Source organism: Melanerpes formicivorus, unplaced genomic scaffold (assembly GCF_026170545.1).
Source record: "Melanerpes formicivorus ecotype bairdi unplaced genomic scaffold, bMelFor1.0.p_v2 SCAF_108, whole genome shotgun sequence".
NCBI lineage: Eukaryota > Metazoa > Chordata > Aves > Piciformes > Picidae > Melanerpes > Melanerpes formicivorus.
Window position 1 is genome coordinate 1,307,084 of NW_027142460.1, and position 13,613 is coordinate 1,320,696.

The window sequence follows — 13,613 nt, forward strand, 5'->3', positions numbered from 1 at the left end:
TGCTCCCTGCACTGCTCAAGGAGCAGGCACCCAGGCACAGCCCCCTGCCCTGCTCAAGGAGCAGGCACCCAGGCACTGCTCCCTGCCCTGCTCAAGGAGCAGGCACCCAGGCACTGCTCCCTGCACTGCCAGCCCCCATCGGGCAACATCTGTCTCCTGCCACAGACCTGCCCTGGGACTGCTTTGTAGCCCCGTGCCCACAGGAGGTGAAAGGCACACACCAGCACGATTAAGCTGCCCCAAACGTGGTGATCGCAGTCAAACTGCCCCCGGGAGCGGCTGCAGGGCGGCTCTCTAACCATGCCTGGGAGCTGGGAGAGGCGGCGCAGGGCTGCTGCCAGGCTGCGCCGCGCACACGGCGCTCAGCTCCCTGCTCCGCGCCGGCTCCCACCTCCGGGACCGAGTCGTGTGGATGCGCTGAGAGTGTCTCCTAGTGGCTGCAGCCTTGAAGGGACAGACACAACCCAACCCTCACGCCTCCAACTCCCCCCTACCCAGAGGCGTGCAGAATGCAGGCACCTCCAGACCCTTAGTGTCCCAAGCCAGCATCAGCCGCAGAGGGAACGGAAAGCCTGGAACCACTCAGGGTCTGACATCTGAGTTACAAACTCATCTCAGACCTGTCTCCAGCTTACACAGGTGTGGGGGGTTGAAACACACCAATAAATAAATCATAATAAATCACAGAACCACAGAAACATTCAGGTTAGAAAAGAGCCTCAGGATCACCAGGTCCAACCCAGAACCCTGCTCTGCAAGGCTCACCCCTAAACCATAGCCCCAAGCAGCACAGCCAAACCACCTTCAAACACAGCCAGGCTTGGGGACTCCACCACCTCCCTGGGCAGCACTTTCCAATCCCTGACCACTCTTGATGGGAAAAATGTTTTCCTAAGGTCCAGTTTGAACCTCCCCAGTGGCAGCTTGAGGCCATTCCTGTTGTTCTGTCACTAATTCCCTGTGAGCAGAGACCAGCAGCAGCCTCTCCACAGCCTCCTTCCAGGGAGCTGTAGACAGGCAGGAGGTCTCCCCTCAGCCTCCTCTTTCCCAAGACACAACCCCTGGGAGCAAGGTATTGCACTCTTTCCTTTTTGGAAAGGAAGGGATGAGAGCCCCAACAAAACCACATGAAGCAAGGTGTTCAGGATTTAGCTTCAAGGTCTGAAAGCAAAGATGGGCACCAATTGGATCAGAGCTAATCTCATTGAACCTTCAGGTCTCTCAGAGCCTGCCAGTGCAAAGGAAGCACCTAAGTGCTCTGCTACAAGAGAGAAGTCTCTGCAGGTTGCACCTGCCACCTACTGAGCCCTGCACCTGACACCACCACCTATGACTATGAATTCATGTCACTGGAGCCTGGAACCACGCTGAGGACCCAGGAGAGGTGATGCTGGCATAGAGCAGGAGGCCACTTCTCCCCCGCAGCACCCTGCCTGCAGTCACGACCAGCAGAGAATGTTTAGAAAGAGAACTTCCAAAGAAGCAGCCCTCAACAGTACTAACACTTGGCTCTAGCCCTTCCTCCCTGGCCTGTCAGCACCGGCTGAACACCAAAAACCCACCTCTGTATCAGGGGATTTTGGAAAGGAAGGCTTAGCAGTTCAAGACACCCCCAGCATATTCAACAGTAAGCCAGAGCCCTGCTAGCTGGAACTACAGCAAGGTAGACCCAGAGGGCACACAGGTCTGATTTTGCCATGCTGGAGGGACCTTCCCTTCCCATTTTGCACTGACTGAAGTTTTCCATTGGCCACCATCCTCTTGGAACAGACTGATTTGGTCACTGTATTTCCACACATGGACAAACTTAACCAAGTAAGACACTGGAAGAGGAGAAAAAGAAGTGGGAAAGGGGCAGACAAGGAAACGCTTCCTAGCAAAGCCTGCCTGCTGCTTCTCAAGCATGGAACACAGGTCTGCCTTCCTCTGTGCATGCACCTTTCTGGTTCACAAGTATCCTGGCACACCCCTGGCACCCCCACTTCAGACAGCTCAGGAAAACTTCCCTACTAAAGGCAACAACTGCGGTTGGAATGGCTCTATCACAACAAAGCCAAGCCTTTAGAGACTTCAGTCTCCACTAAGGTATCTACCTGAACATCCCCAAGAGCCACCAGACACAAACCTGAAGGGCATACAGTTTGTTCCCCACCTCCAGCAGGTCTCTCTCCAGGTACCTGTGTGTGCTTGAGACACACTGCTCCGGAGGCTGGCAGCAGCGGGCACCTTCTGCTGCCTCCTTGCCGCTGCGCCGGTGCCGGCGGAAAGCCTCTCTGGAAGCAGGGCTGGTTGGGATCCCCTTTCCCTGACGGTCCTTAACGGTGCCTGAGTTTGCTGGCCTTTAGACCAGCGTGTAAAGCTTATCTCCATCCTCAGCTTTTGACCTGAGGGGAGGGAAAAGGTGACAGTTCAGTCAGAGGTTCTCAGCGGCACAAGGGCTTGCCAAGCGAAAGGCTTCCCACTCCACCCATTTCACACACCTCCTGCCGCTGGCCACCAAGCCCCAGCCGAATCACACCCAGCAAACGGCTTCGGCTCGCCTTGCTCTGGGTGAGTCTGCTGGGCTTGGAAAGCAAACCCTCAAACTTTCTGTGTCCTTCCTCATCCTGACAACGCAGCTCTGTCCGCTAAGCCAGCAAAAGCACGCCTCCGTGGCTGCTGCCCTGGCTGGTTTCAGCTCACCTGCTCCGCCAGCTCCTTTTGAAAGCACCTCTCATTCTACACACATTTAAAACCTCCTCTCACCCAAAGCTGAAAGGTCCCTCTAACACAGCCACCTCTGGTCATGTTTCCCCCTACTAAACCCCCTGCACAACGCATCCCACATCCCCACACCAGCCCAAACCAAGCACAGACTTCTAGAGCAGCCTCAGGGGGGGGAATGAAAACATCAGGCAGCTGGAGCACCGCGGGGGGAGCGAAAGCTGGGACAGCCCCAGGATACAGAAAGGACAGATAAGACCAAGCTGCAACCCTACAGACGCAGGCTGCTTCCTCCATCTCCGAGCTTCTTCCTCGTGGCTCCACTTCTTCTCTGACGGTACCTAGTTAAGCGATTTCCTTGTCAGAGGAAACGCTACAGGGCGGCCGGAGGGGCTGGGCCGCTACCAAAACAAGAAGGTACACGTGGGGAGCAGGAACTGCCGGCGGAGGCCAGGCCGCGGCTGAAGGGTAAGTTCGTTCTGTCACCCTCCCGCGAAGAGCTGTACAGAGCTGCCCTCTCCCAGACCTGGGAGACTCTTTCCTAAAGCGAGCAAAACGAACCCTCCCCACCCTCCCGCGGCCAGCCAGGTGCCCGTCCTGTGCCCAGGTGAAGGGACACATGCCCGCACGCCCTCGCAGACATGTGTCGGGTCATTTAAACCAGCTCAGCCAGGCTCTCAGCCAGGGAGACACCAAAGCAACACAAACAGAGCTTCCTCTTGCACGCTGTCCTCAGAGAGTCCTATCCAGAGCACATCACGCTGACACAACCTGACAACGTTCAGGGATAAAGGGGAGGCTCACACCAGACGTAGTCTAAGACAAGCCAGTATTAGAAGAGGGCAAGCAGAGATCAAAGAAACGTTTCCTTTCCTCCCCTACAACCACTAAACTCTGTAAACCAAGCAAGCCCCCAGCCCCGCCAGAGCGGGGGAGCAGCTGATCCTCACAGCCCCGCCACGGGCGGGGAGAAAGGTTTCCGTCCGAGGGAGACTGGCAGGACCGCAGGGTGTTTGCTCCCCTTTAAAGCCTCTTGTATAACCCCTCGCCCTTCCCAGCGCTTCCCTCGCAGCACTGTAATGCCTTTGGCACCAACTGCAAAATTGCAAAACTCTGCACGAAGTTGGATGTGTTTGCTGCCTTTCCCAGGGGCGGCTGCAGGGACAGCTCCACCGCTCTTTCTGAATCATTAGTATGATATTTGGGAAGCCGCTGCCCCCTCCACCCCCCAGTTAACCATTCGCTCGGACTCTCCTCTCAGGCAGGTGGTTGCAGCTCGATCCGCCCTCCAGGGGTTAAAGAAAGAAGTGATGGGAGGAAAACCAAAACCTTTCCAGGGGCTCATATTTGAAATTCTTTTTTCCCTTTCTCTCTCCCTCTCCTAAATGGGGCTCGTCTGTTTCTCGTTTCCTCTCGCTCCCTAATTATTCCGTTAGGGAACGGCGAGGGGCGAGGATTAACAATGAAGCCGATGACAGGAAACTGTTACCAAAAGCACAATGCCGGACCCCCTCCCACCATCCTCCCATTCCTCCTTCCCAAGAGACGGTCCTCCTCACCCTTCTGTCGATGCCATGCTCCCGAAAGCCCCCCCTGTCTTCTCAAGAGTCCACGGGGATTCTTTCGGACCGCGGGGCGCGAAGGGGGTTGGCTCTTTGGGTAACCCTCGCTCGCCTCTGGGAAGGAGCAGGCAATTCCTTGTAATCCGGGAGGGAGGGGGAGGGAGACGGATCCGCGGGGCAGCTCCTCGGCTCTCCCCCAGCCGCCGCCGCTCCAGCAAGGTCTGTCCGTGTCCCGGGGACCGGCCCAGCAGTGGCCGGCGCGGCGAGGAGGAGCTGGCACCTGGGCTGCAATCGCCGGCGCCCTCCCCTCGCCGAGGGGGCGTGCGTGTGTGCGGGGGGTGTGCGGTGCCCGCGTCTGTGTGTGTGTGTCGTGTGTCTCTGTGTGTGTGCCTGTGTGCGTGCGGGGGTGTGCGGGAGGTGGGGGGTGACTTCACATCGGCGCGGGGCTGGCTGCGGCGGGATTGGAAGGCTTTAGCCTAGGAGCCGTGGATTTGCGGTCTATCCCTCTCTATTTTAGGCACGGGCTGACATCACGAGCCGTTGTTACTCCTATAAATCCCCACAACCGCTCCTTGGCAGGAGCCGGGGGGTGGGGAGGGGGGGGGGGGGGCGGCGAGCCCCTCGCAGGGGGAGGGCCGGGCGATGCCGATCGCGACCTGCCCCGCTCGCCGCGGACCGCCACCGCCTACGCCGGGGCAAGCCCGGCCCTCCGCTCGGCGAGCGCCCGCCGGCACTCCAGGCGGCCGGCCGGCAGCGCCGCGAAGGAGCCAACCCCACCCCGCGGCTGTGCCGGCTGGCGCTCCTCAGCGCCCGGCGGGCGGCCCGGCACGCCGGCGGGGGCAGACGCCCCCGACCCCTCCGGCCGAGGGACCGCGCCTCCCGGCACCGCGGCACCTGCCCGGCTTCCCGCGGCTGCCACGGCCCGGCGCGGCGCGCGGCCGCGCCTCTCAGCGGGCCGGGCCCATTGAACCCTTCCGCGGGAGCCGCCCCGTCTGGCCGGGGCCGCCCGGAGCTGGCTGCCGGGGGCGGCAGATCCGCAAAGCCGCGGCGGGCAGGGGCCGCCCGGCCCGGCAGACGAGCGGGGTGCGGCGCGGCCGCGGCGAGTGCGAAGGGCCCGGCCCGGCGAAGCAGTGCTGCCCCCTGCCGGGGCGGCGGCGTGCCGGAGGCCACACCTGCCGGGGCGGCGGGACCGGCAGCGGCCCCGCATAGGCTCGGCCTGGCGGCGGCGCGGAGCCTGGGCTCGGCGGGCCCGGGCAGCCCCGGCGAGCGGCCGCCTATCCCGTGGTCGGCCGCAGCGCCTCCCCCGCGGCTCTCCCCGCTCGCGCCGCCCTCCCCCGGCCCCGTGCCGCGTCCCTACCTGCGCCGCCCGCCGCCACCGCCGCCCCTCAGCACCGCCCCGCCGGCGTGGCCGCGGTCTGCAGCGGCTGGGGGCCGGGGGAGATCGGGGGGAGGGGGCACGGACGCTGCCGGCGGGGCCGCGGGGCGGAGCTCACGGCAGCTGCTGGGGTGGCCTGGGACGTGCTGGGGCAGGAGGGTAGGGGCCGGGGCCGCTGCAAGGCTGGGTGGACCGGACGGACACGGGCAGCAGCTCGGCTCCGGGAGAGCAGCGCGCAGGGGTGACCTGGCGCGACCCCCCTCTCACTCCAGCACTGTCGGGCACCGCAGCGGGGCTTACGCCGGTACTCTCCGGGTCCTGCCAGCTGCTGCGGGTCCTGCCAGCTGCTGCGGGCTCTGCCTGCTGCGCGGGGACGAAGTTCCCGTCGTGTCGGCTCCCTGTGCCCTTGTGCTGGGGCACGGACACTCGCGTCCAGTGCGGACGCCGCCCAGGGGCACGGACGCTTGTGTCAGGGTGCTGTCAGGCACCTTCACTGCAGAGTCCCTTGCTGAGGCTCTGCCTGCCAGCCTCCGTGCTCTCTCCATCCACATCTCCCCAACTTGATGCCCTGTTTGGCAGGGACAAACACTTCTGCCGTGGCCTCTGCAGCAAGGAGGCAGCGCAGAAACCCTGCAAGCCATGCGGGAGGCTCCCTGCCCCCATGAGGAGCTGCGAGGCGGCAGAGGACACAGCCAAGCACACGCTGCCTGACCCTGCCCGCTCCTCCCTAGGCCTAGTGACCGTGTGCAGTCTTCCCATGGGCTTGGGTTTTCCAGGGACACGTTAGCAGGGCAGTGCCCTCGTTGCTGCTGGAGGTGTGCCTGAGGGGAGCATGTGTCCATTTCCTTACAGCGCTGGTTTCCAGCTAAGTACCTTGGCTTTTGGAAGCCATCAAATGCCCCCTGAGCCCCCAAAAGAGACCGAGGCAGAAGCCTACATCCACTGGAGTGAGTACAAGTGCAGACTGGTTTGCTCTCTTCTTTTTCAGAGCGGTATTTTGACAGCCTTTGCAGAAGGCACAGCTCCTTCCTCGGAGGGAAGATGGGTTGCTATCCATGGTGTGCTGTTTCACACCCTTCTCTGCTGGAAAGATCCTAGAAGAGGAAAGATCCCAACGTGTAGAGCCTCCTCTCTCTCAGCTGTAGCAGTAGGGAACAATAGTGCTGTGGAAAGCAATGCAGGAGTGGTGTCACAGCTGAGGAAAGAGGCAGCTCACAGACCTCTCTGATTTCTGAGAAGAAAATGTCTCTTCCCCTCAGAGCACAGAGGCTGTCACTTTCAAATGCCATCATGGACAGGCTGTGGCCAGGCAAGCCAGCTTCCAGCCAACAGTTGATTCCTTTCTCATTGGTCAGCAATGGCAGGAAGAGACGTGTTGACTGCCCACAACTCTGCCCTTCCCCACAGCTGTCAGAAAGTCACAGAATCATTTTGATTGAAAAAGAGCTTCAAGCTCACCCAGTCCAACCATTCTCTAACTCTGCCCAGGCTGGTGCTAAACCATGGCCTTCAGCACCACCTCTCTGCCTCTTTGAAACACCCCCAGGGTGTTCCAGTCTTTGGGAACCCTTTCAGTGAAGAAGTTTCTTCTGATGACCAACCTAAACCTCCCCTGGTGCAACTTGGGGCCATTTCCTCTTGTCTTGTCCCTTGTTACAAAGGAAAAGAGACCATCAGCCCCTCACTCCAACCTCCTTGCAGGGAGCTATAAAGAGCAGTGAGGTCTCCCCTCAGCCTCCTTTTCTCCAAGCTGAACAACCCCAGCTCCCTCAGCTGCTCCTCACCAGCCCTGCTCTCCAGACCCTTCCCCAGATTTGTTGCTCTACTCTGGACCTGCTCCAGCTCCTCAATGTCCATCTTGGAGTAAGAGCCCCAAAACTGAATGCAGGAGTTGAGGTCTGGCCTCTCACTTTCCAGCAAGCCCTTCTGTCAGAGGGGGAGCACCACACAGCCACTGGCAGTGTTCCTCCCAGCAGAGGCATGGAACACCTCTCATTTCTCACATGTCATTCAGGACTTTTTGTGCTGTTGTTGCCATGCAGTTTGCCAGCCAAGCAACATCTCCTGGCAGGAGAAGACAAACAAGCAGCAGCAATATGCTTGAGTTGTGGCCCTTAAACCCTTGCATGAAGAGAACATAGAATCACAGAATCACAGAATTGTCAGGGCTGGAAGGGACCTCAAGGCTCAGCCAGCCCCAACCCCCTGCCATGGCCAGGGACACCTCACACCACAGCAGGTTGCTCACAGCCACCTCCAGCCTGGCTGCAAACACCTCCAGGCAGGAGACTTCCACCACCTCCCTGGGCAACCTGTGCCAGGCTCTCACCACCCTCATGGGCAACAACTTCTTCCTCACAGCCAATCTCAATCTCCCCACTTCTAGTTTTGCTCCATCCCCCCCCAGTCCTATCCCTCCCTGACACCCTCACAAGTCCCTCCCCAGCTTTCTTGAAGCCCCCTGCAGGTCCTGGAAGGCCACAATGAGGTCTCCTGGGAGCCTTCTCCTCTCCAACCTGCACAACCCCAACTCTCTCAGTCTGTCTCCACAGCAGAGCAGCTCCAGCCCTCTGCTCCTCCTCCTGGCCCTTCTCTGGACACCTTCCAGCAGCTCCAGATCCTTCCTGCAATAGGGGCACCTGGTCCCACTGCCAGTGAAAACTGAGGGCATGCAAAAGCAGAGCACATGAGGGCTTCCTGCCCAGGAAAGGAAAAACAAAAAATCACTCACAAGGAATGACCTCCAAGACTAATTGCTCTTTCAGCAGCAATTTGCAATGCAGAAGCAGGTGGAACCCACTGAATGCCAAGAAGCTCTTGACAAGCTTTCACAGCCTCAGAGCACCAGGGCTGGAGTCGGACTTGTGAGCTTCCACTTGCCATAGCCGTGCAAGAGCTGAGGCAGAACACAGCTACAGGATCTGAGCCCTTCCTACTGAGGCTGCTGAATCCTTCCAGCAGACACTTGGCCTTCACCTCCAGCTAGTGCTGTGAGATAGATGGTTTGGTCACTCTCAGCATCTGGAGGCCCTACAAATTCCAGGGTGTCCTAAATGACTTATCCAGGAGCTGTTACTGATTCATAAGTTCATGGAACAGTTCATGGTTGGAAAAGACCTGAAAGATCATCCAGACCCAGCTCCCCCACTATGGCCAGGGACACCTTCCACTAGCCCAGGTTCCTCAAGACCCCATCCAGCCTGGCCTTCAACACCTCCAGGGAGAGGGCATGCACAGCCTCGCTGGGCAACCTGTGCCAGAGTCTCCCCAGCCTCACTCCAAAGAATTTCTTCCTCATCTCCACTCTCAGTCTCCCCTCTCCCAGCTCAAAGCCACTGTCTCTCATCCTGTCACCCCCAGCCTTTGTCAAAAGTCCCTCTCCAGCTCTCCTGTACCCTCTTCAGATACTGGAAGGCTGCTCTAAGCTCTCCCTGGAACCTTCTCCAGACTGAACAGCCCCAACTCTCTCAGCCTGTCCCCACAGGGGAGGCTCTGCAACCCTCTGATCATCTTGGTGGCCTCCTCTCAAGCCTCTCCATCAGTTCCATGTCCCTCTTGTCCTGGGGCCCCCAGAACTGGCTGCAGTGCTGCAGGTGGGGGCTGAGCAGAGCAGAGGGGCAGAATCCCCTCCCTGTGCTGCTGCTCTCCCTGCTCTGGATGCAGCTCAGCACTCAGCTGGCTCTGGGCTGCCAGGGACCACTGCTGGCTCCTGAGGAGTTTGTCACCACCTGACACCCCCAAGGCCTTCTCCTGCAGGCTGCTCTCAGCCACTCCTTGCCCAGCCTGGATGCGTGCTTGGGATCGCCCCAACCCAGCTGCAGGACCTTGCCCTTGGCTGTGTTGAACTTCATGAGGTTGGCTTGGGCTCACCTCTGCAGCCTGTCCAGGTCACACTGGATGGATCCTTCCCTGCAGTGTCAACCACACCACACAGCTTGGTGTCATCTCCAGAGCTGCTGAGGATGCCTCAGTCCCACTGTCCCTGTCCCTGACAAAGATGTTAAACAGCACTGGTCCCAGTGCAGACCCCTGAGGGACACCACTGCTCTCTGGCCTCCATTTGGACACTGAGCTGTTGACTGCAGCTCTCTCTCTGTGGCCACAGGGCCAATTCCTATCCAGGGAGTGCTCCACCCCTCAGGTCCATGCTGTTCCCATTTGGTGAGCTGGATGTCATGGGGACACTGTCAAACACTTCACACAAGTCCAGGTACTGATGGGAGACGGTCCTTTGTCCTTCAGCTTTTTGAAAGGCTCATCTCTGGTCTTCAACCACAGCTGAGTACAGAATGATTCAGTGAAGGACCATTGGGAGACCAAAGTTCCTCCACTGGACAACCTGCCAGTGGGAGAATCTTACACTTCAATGCCAGTCCAGTCTCAAAAAGCCTTTGCCAAGTGTGAGACCAGGACATTATTCTTGATCCTGAAGATGTACAGAGGAGTTGGTTTGCCACAGAAGTATGTGAGGGATGGAAGGCAGTTGTTTTCCTGATCTCTAGGGTCCCTTCCAACCCAAACTGTTCTGTGAATCTATGAATCAGTAACAGCTCCTGGATAAGTCTCTTAGGACACCCTGGAATTTGTAGGGCCTCCAGATGCTGAGAGTGACCAAACCATCTCACATCATCTGCCCATCTGTCCAGCCTGGCAAGGTCCCTCTGCAGAGCTCTCCTACCCTGGTCTCTTCTCCCAGGCAGCCAGTACCAGAACAAGAGGACACAGTCTCAGGCTGCACCAGGGGAGGTTTAGGTTGGATGTTAGGAAGAAGTTCTACACAGAGAGAGTGATTGCCCATTGGGATGGGCTGCCTGGGGAGGTGGTGGAGTCACCATCCCTGGAGGTGTTCAGGAGGAGACTTGATGGGGTGCTTGGTGCCATGGGTTAGTTGTTTAGGTGGTGTTGGATTGGTTGATAGGTTGGACACCATGATCTTGAAGGTCTCTTCCAACCTGGTTTATTCCTATTCTATTCTATTCTACTCTACTCTACTCTACTCTACTCTACTCTACTCTACTCTATTCTATTCTATTCTATTCTATTCTATTCTATTCTATTCTATTCTATTCTCTATCAACTCCTGCCCCCAGCTTGCTGTCATCTGCAAATTTACTGATGCTGGACTCCATCCCCTCCTCCAGATCATCAATCAAGATATTGAACAGGATGGGGCCCAGCATTGATCCCTGGGGCACACCACTGGTGCCTGGCTGCCAGCTGGCTGTGGCACCATTCACCACCACTCTCTGGGCTCAGCCTCCAGCCACTTCCTAACCCAGCTCAGAGTGCTGCTGTCCCAGCCAGGGGCTGACAGCTTGGCCAGCAGTTTGCTGTGGGGGATGGTGTCATCAGATTTTGTGCCCTTTCTGCTTTTCAGTATGCACAGAAATCTCCAGGTGAGAGTCAAGGGCAGTAGAAGAGTCAGTCCCTGGAGCATGACACAGATCACAGAATGCCTTTGCTTGGAAGGGACCTTCGAGATGATCTAGTCCAGCCTTTAAGCCAGCGCTGCAAGGTGGCCACTAAAGCATCAGTGAGGGATCCAAAGAGAGGCAGACATGGCTGTGAAGGTTAAAAACCCAAACCAGGGTTTATTTAAATGTGTGAAAGGTTACATTGGAGTATGGCAATAGACAGGACAGACTGTAACAAGCTCATCCATCCTAATGAAGGCAGGCTGCTCTGTTCCAGACTGCTAATCCCCTCAGCCACACGCGTCTCCAGGAGAGGCTGGCTCTCCTTCCCCCCAGGGGACCCCTCCCCCCGCTACAGGCTGCTTTCAGTCGGCATTGGTGCCCTGTGTCTGTAGGTCATACTGGGGAGCAGAGCACTCTCCTCCCTCCAGGGGAGACAGGTGAAATATGGCAACACTTCTCATGCACTAAGCCCCTCTGTCCTGGGTTAAGCAAAAGTAGCCTGATGGAACATCTGGTCCTAGGACAAATTACCAGGATTTCTGCCTTAACCTCATCCCAGCTTATCGCCGGGATGAGAAGCCTAAAGTGGCAGAGGCCGAGAGAGATATGATGAGAGTTGGGAAAGATCATTTCCAGACACAGCTTTTCATTTTAGGTTCTTCTCAATCCAGTCTTTGAAGGGAAGAGCTTTGGTGTAGCCACTGTAGAGTTCCAGGCTGCAGGTTTTGTCGTAACCCCAGCTCACTAATCCCATCAGGTGCCACCTGAGCTCAGGAGAGGCTTTTCCCGGCAACGTTATGGCTGCAATCCCCCCGGTCTCAGCGGGGCAGATGTTGGAGAAGGCTGTGTGGTCCTGTCTGGCACAGAACATGCTGTCAGTGATGCTGACTTGTATCCCCTTCTCCTCGTACTGCTGCTCACACAGCAGGGAATCCACCATCCGAACGGCCCCCATGCGGATGGTGTCGTTCTTGTAGCCCGCCTCCCGGGCCTCGGCCAGCACCTTCCAGCCGGTCACCATGATCCTTAAATCCTCGGGGGGGGAAACCAAGTCCTGAGAAGATGACAAGCAAATGGGCTGCACACGACTGCTGATTCTGGCTTTGTCCAACAGCTTTAGGATGGCTATGTCAGAGTCAAGTAGGATGGGGTCATAGTTGGGATGCACTATGATGGCAGAGATCTGGGGAGGAAACACAAGGGAGAGCCACGGCAGGTCAGCAGCGCTCTGCCCACGCTGCCATGACACCTTCCTTTATTTTGCAGATTCACAGCATGGCTTAGGTTGGAAGGAACCTTAAAGATCATCTGGGCCCCTCAATTTAAGAAGGATATGGAGACACTTGATCATGTTCAGAGAAGAGCAACGAGGCTGGGGAGGGGTCTGGAGTGCAGCCCTGTGAGGAGAGGCTGAGGGAGCTGGGGTTGCTTAGCCTGGAGAGGAGGAGGCTCAGGGGAGACCTTCTTGCTCTCTCCAACTCCCTGAAGGGAGGTTGTAGCCAGGTGGGGGTTGGCCTCTTCTCCCAGGCACCCAGCACCAGAACAAGAAGCCACAGTCTCAAGCTGTGCCAGGGGAAGTTTGGGCTGGATGTTGGTAAGGAATTCTTTCCAGCAAGAGAGATTGGCCCTTGGGATGTGCTGCCCAGGGAGGTGGTGGAGTCCCCATCCCTGGAGGTGTTCAACAGGAGATTGGATGTGGCACTTGGAGCCATGGTTTAATTACTCAGGAGGTGTTGGGTGATAGGTTGGACTTGATCTCTGAGGTCTTTTCCAACCTTATTGATTCTATGATTCTATCTAGTTCCAACCCCCCTCTGCCCCCGCTCCCAAACGCTTCTTTCACCGTGGCACTCAGTCCGACGAGAAACATGCCAAGAGCTCCAGCATCTCCTGACTTTTGGCTTGGCCTTGGGTTTTCAGGACAAGCTTTCATGGCAAGAAACTCTTCCTAATGAAAAGCAAGTTGAGGACACCCTCAGCACCATGGGCAGCTAACAAGGCAGCTTGAGTTTTGCCACTTGTTTTCTGAAGAGATTTTGTCATCTTCAGCCTGCAGAAGCTGAAGGGAGTGGGGACCTTAAATGAGAATGTCCTGTTCTGATGGGAACTCAACCTTCTTCCCACCAAAATGCAACAGGAGCAATGCATTACATCACACTGGGGACAAACCTTTCCTGCTAGCTACCTCGACGAAACAGTCCAGGAGCAGATGGGATTCCTACAGGGGAAATGCTGTTCTTAGAGGGAAAGTCAGGAAAAGCTGGGCTCAGACAAAGAAACTCAAACAAAGGGGAGGGAAGAATGAAGTTAAGTGTGATTCCTTGGCTGAAATCCATTACCTAACTGAGACACACATCCCACTGCAAAAGAGGAGACAGACAAAATTGTGTTTCTCCTCATTTTGACTTCAGACTTTCTGTTTCTACTTGAAAAGAAGGGGAAGGGAAGGGAAAAGGAGAAGGGGAAGGGAAGGGAAAAGGGGAAGGGAAGGGAAAAGGGGAAGGGAAGGGAAAAGGGGAAGGGAAGGGAAAAGGGGAAGGGAAGGGAAAAGGGGAA

The 13,613-nt window shown here is 57.4% G+C and overlaps 2 protein-coding genes across 8 annotated transcripts in view; both read right to left on the bottom strand.

Annotated features, from left to right (window-relative positions):
- SLC1A2 (solute carrier family 1 member 2) overlaps positions 1-5,665 on the bottom strand; it is a 129,178-nt gene extending 123,513 nt beyond the window's left edge. The window contains exons 1-2 of one of the 5 annotated variants that reach the window (XM_068166836.1): positions 2,979-3,113; positions 2,126-2,384 (exon numbers count right to left, since the gene is read on the bottom strand). In XM_068166836.1, coding sequence (XP_068022937.1) covers positions 2,126-2,384; positions 2,979-3,000 — 281 coding nt within the window. In that variant the 5' untranslated portion in view covers positions 3,001-3,113. Of the gene's footprint in view, positions 1-2,125; positions 2,402-2,978; positions 3,114-4,262; positions 4,842-5,622 lie in introns of those variants that run through there. The other 4 variants (XM_068166834.1, XM_068166833.1, XM_068166832.1 and 1 more) reach the window with 4 other exon arrangements.
- Positions 5,666-11,207: 5,542 nt separating this feature from the next.
- The window catches only part of PAMR1 (peptidase domain containing associated with muscle regeneration 1), a 111,637-nt gene continuing 109,231 nt past the window's right edge, over positions 11,208-13,613 (bottom strand). For all 3 annotated transcript variants that reach the window (XM_068166815.1, XM_068166814.1, XM_068166816.1), the window contains one exon: positions 11,208-12,240. In XM_068166815.1, coding sequence (XP_068022916.1) covers positions 11,704-12,240 — 537 coding nt within the window. In that variant the 3' untranslated portion in view covers positions 11,208-11,703. The remainder of the gene's footprint in view (positions 12,241-13,613) is intronic.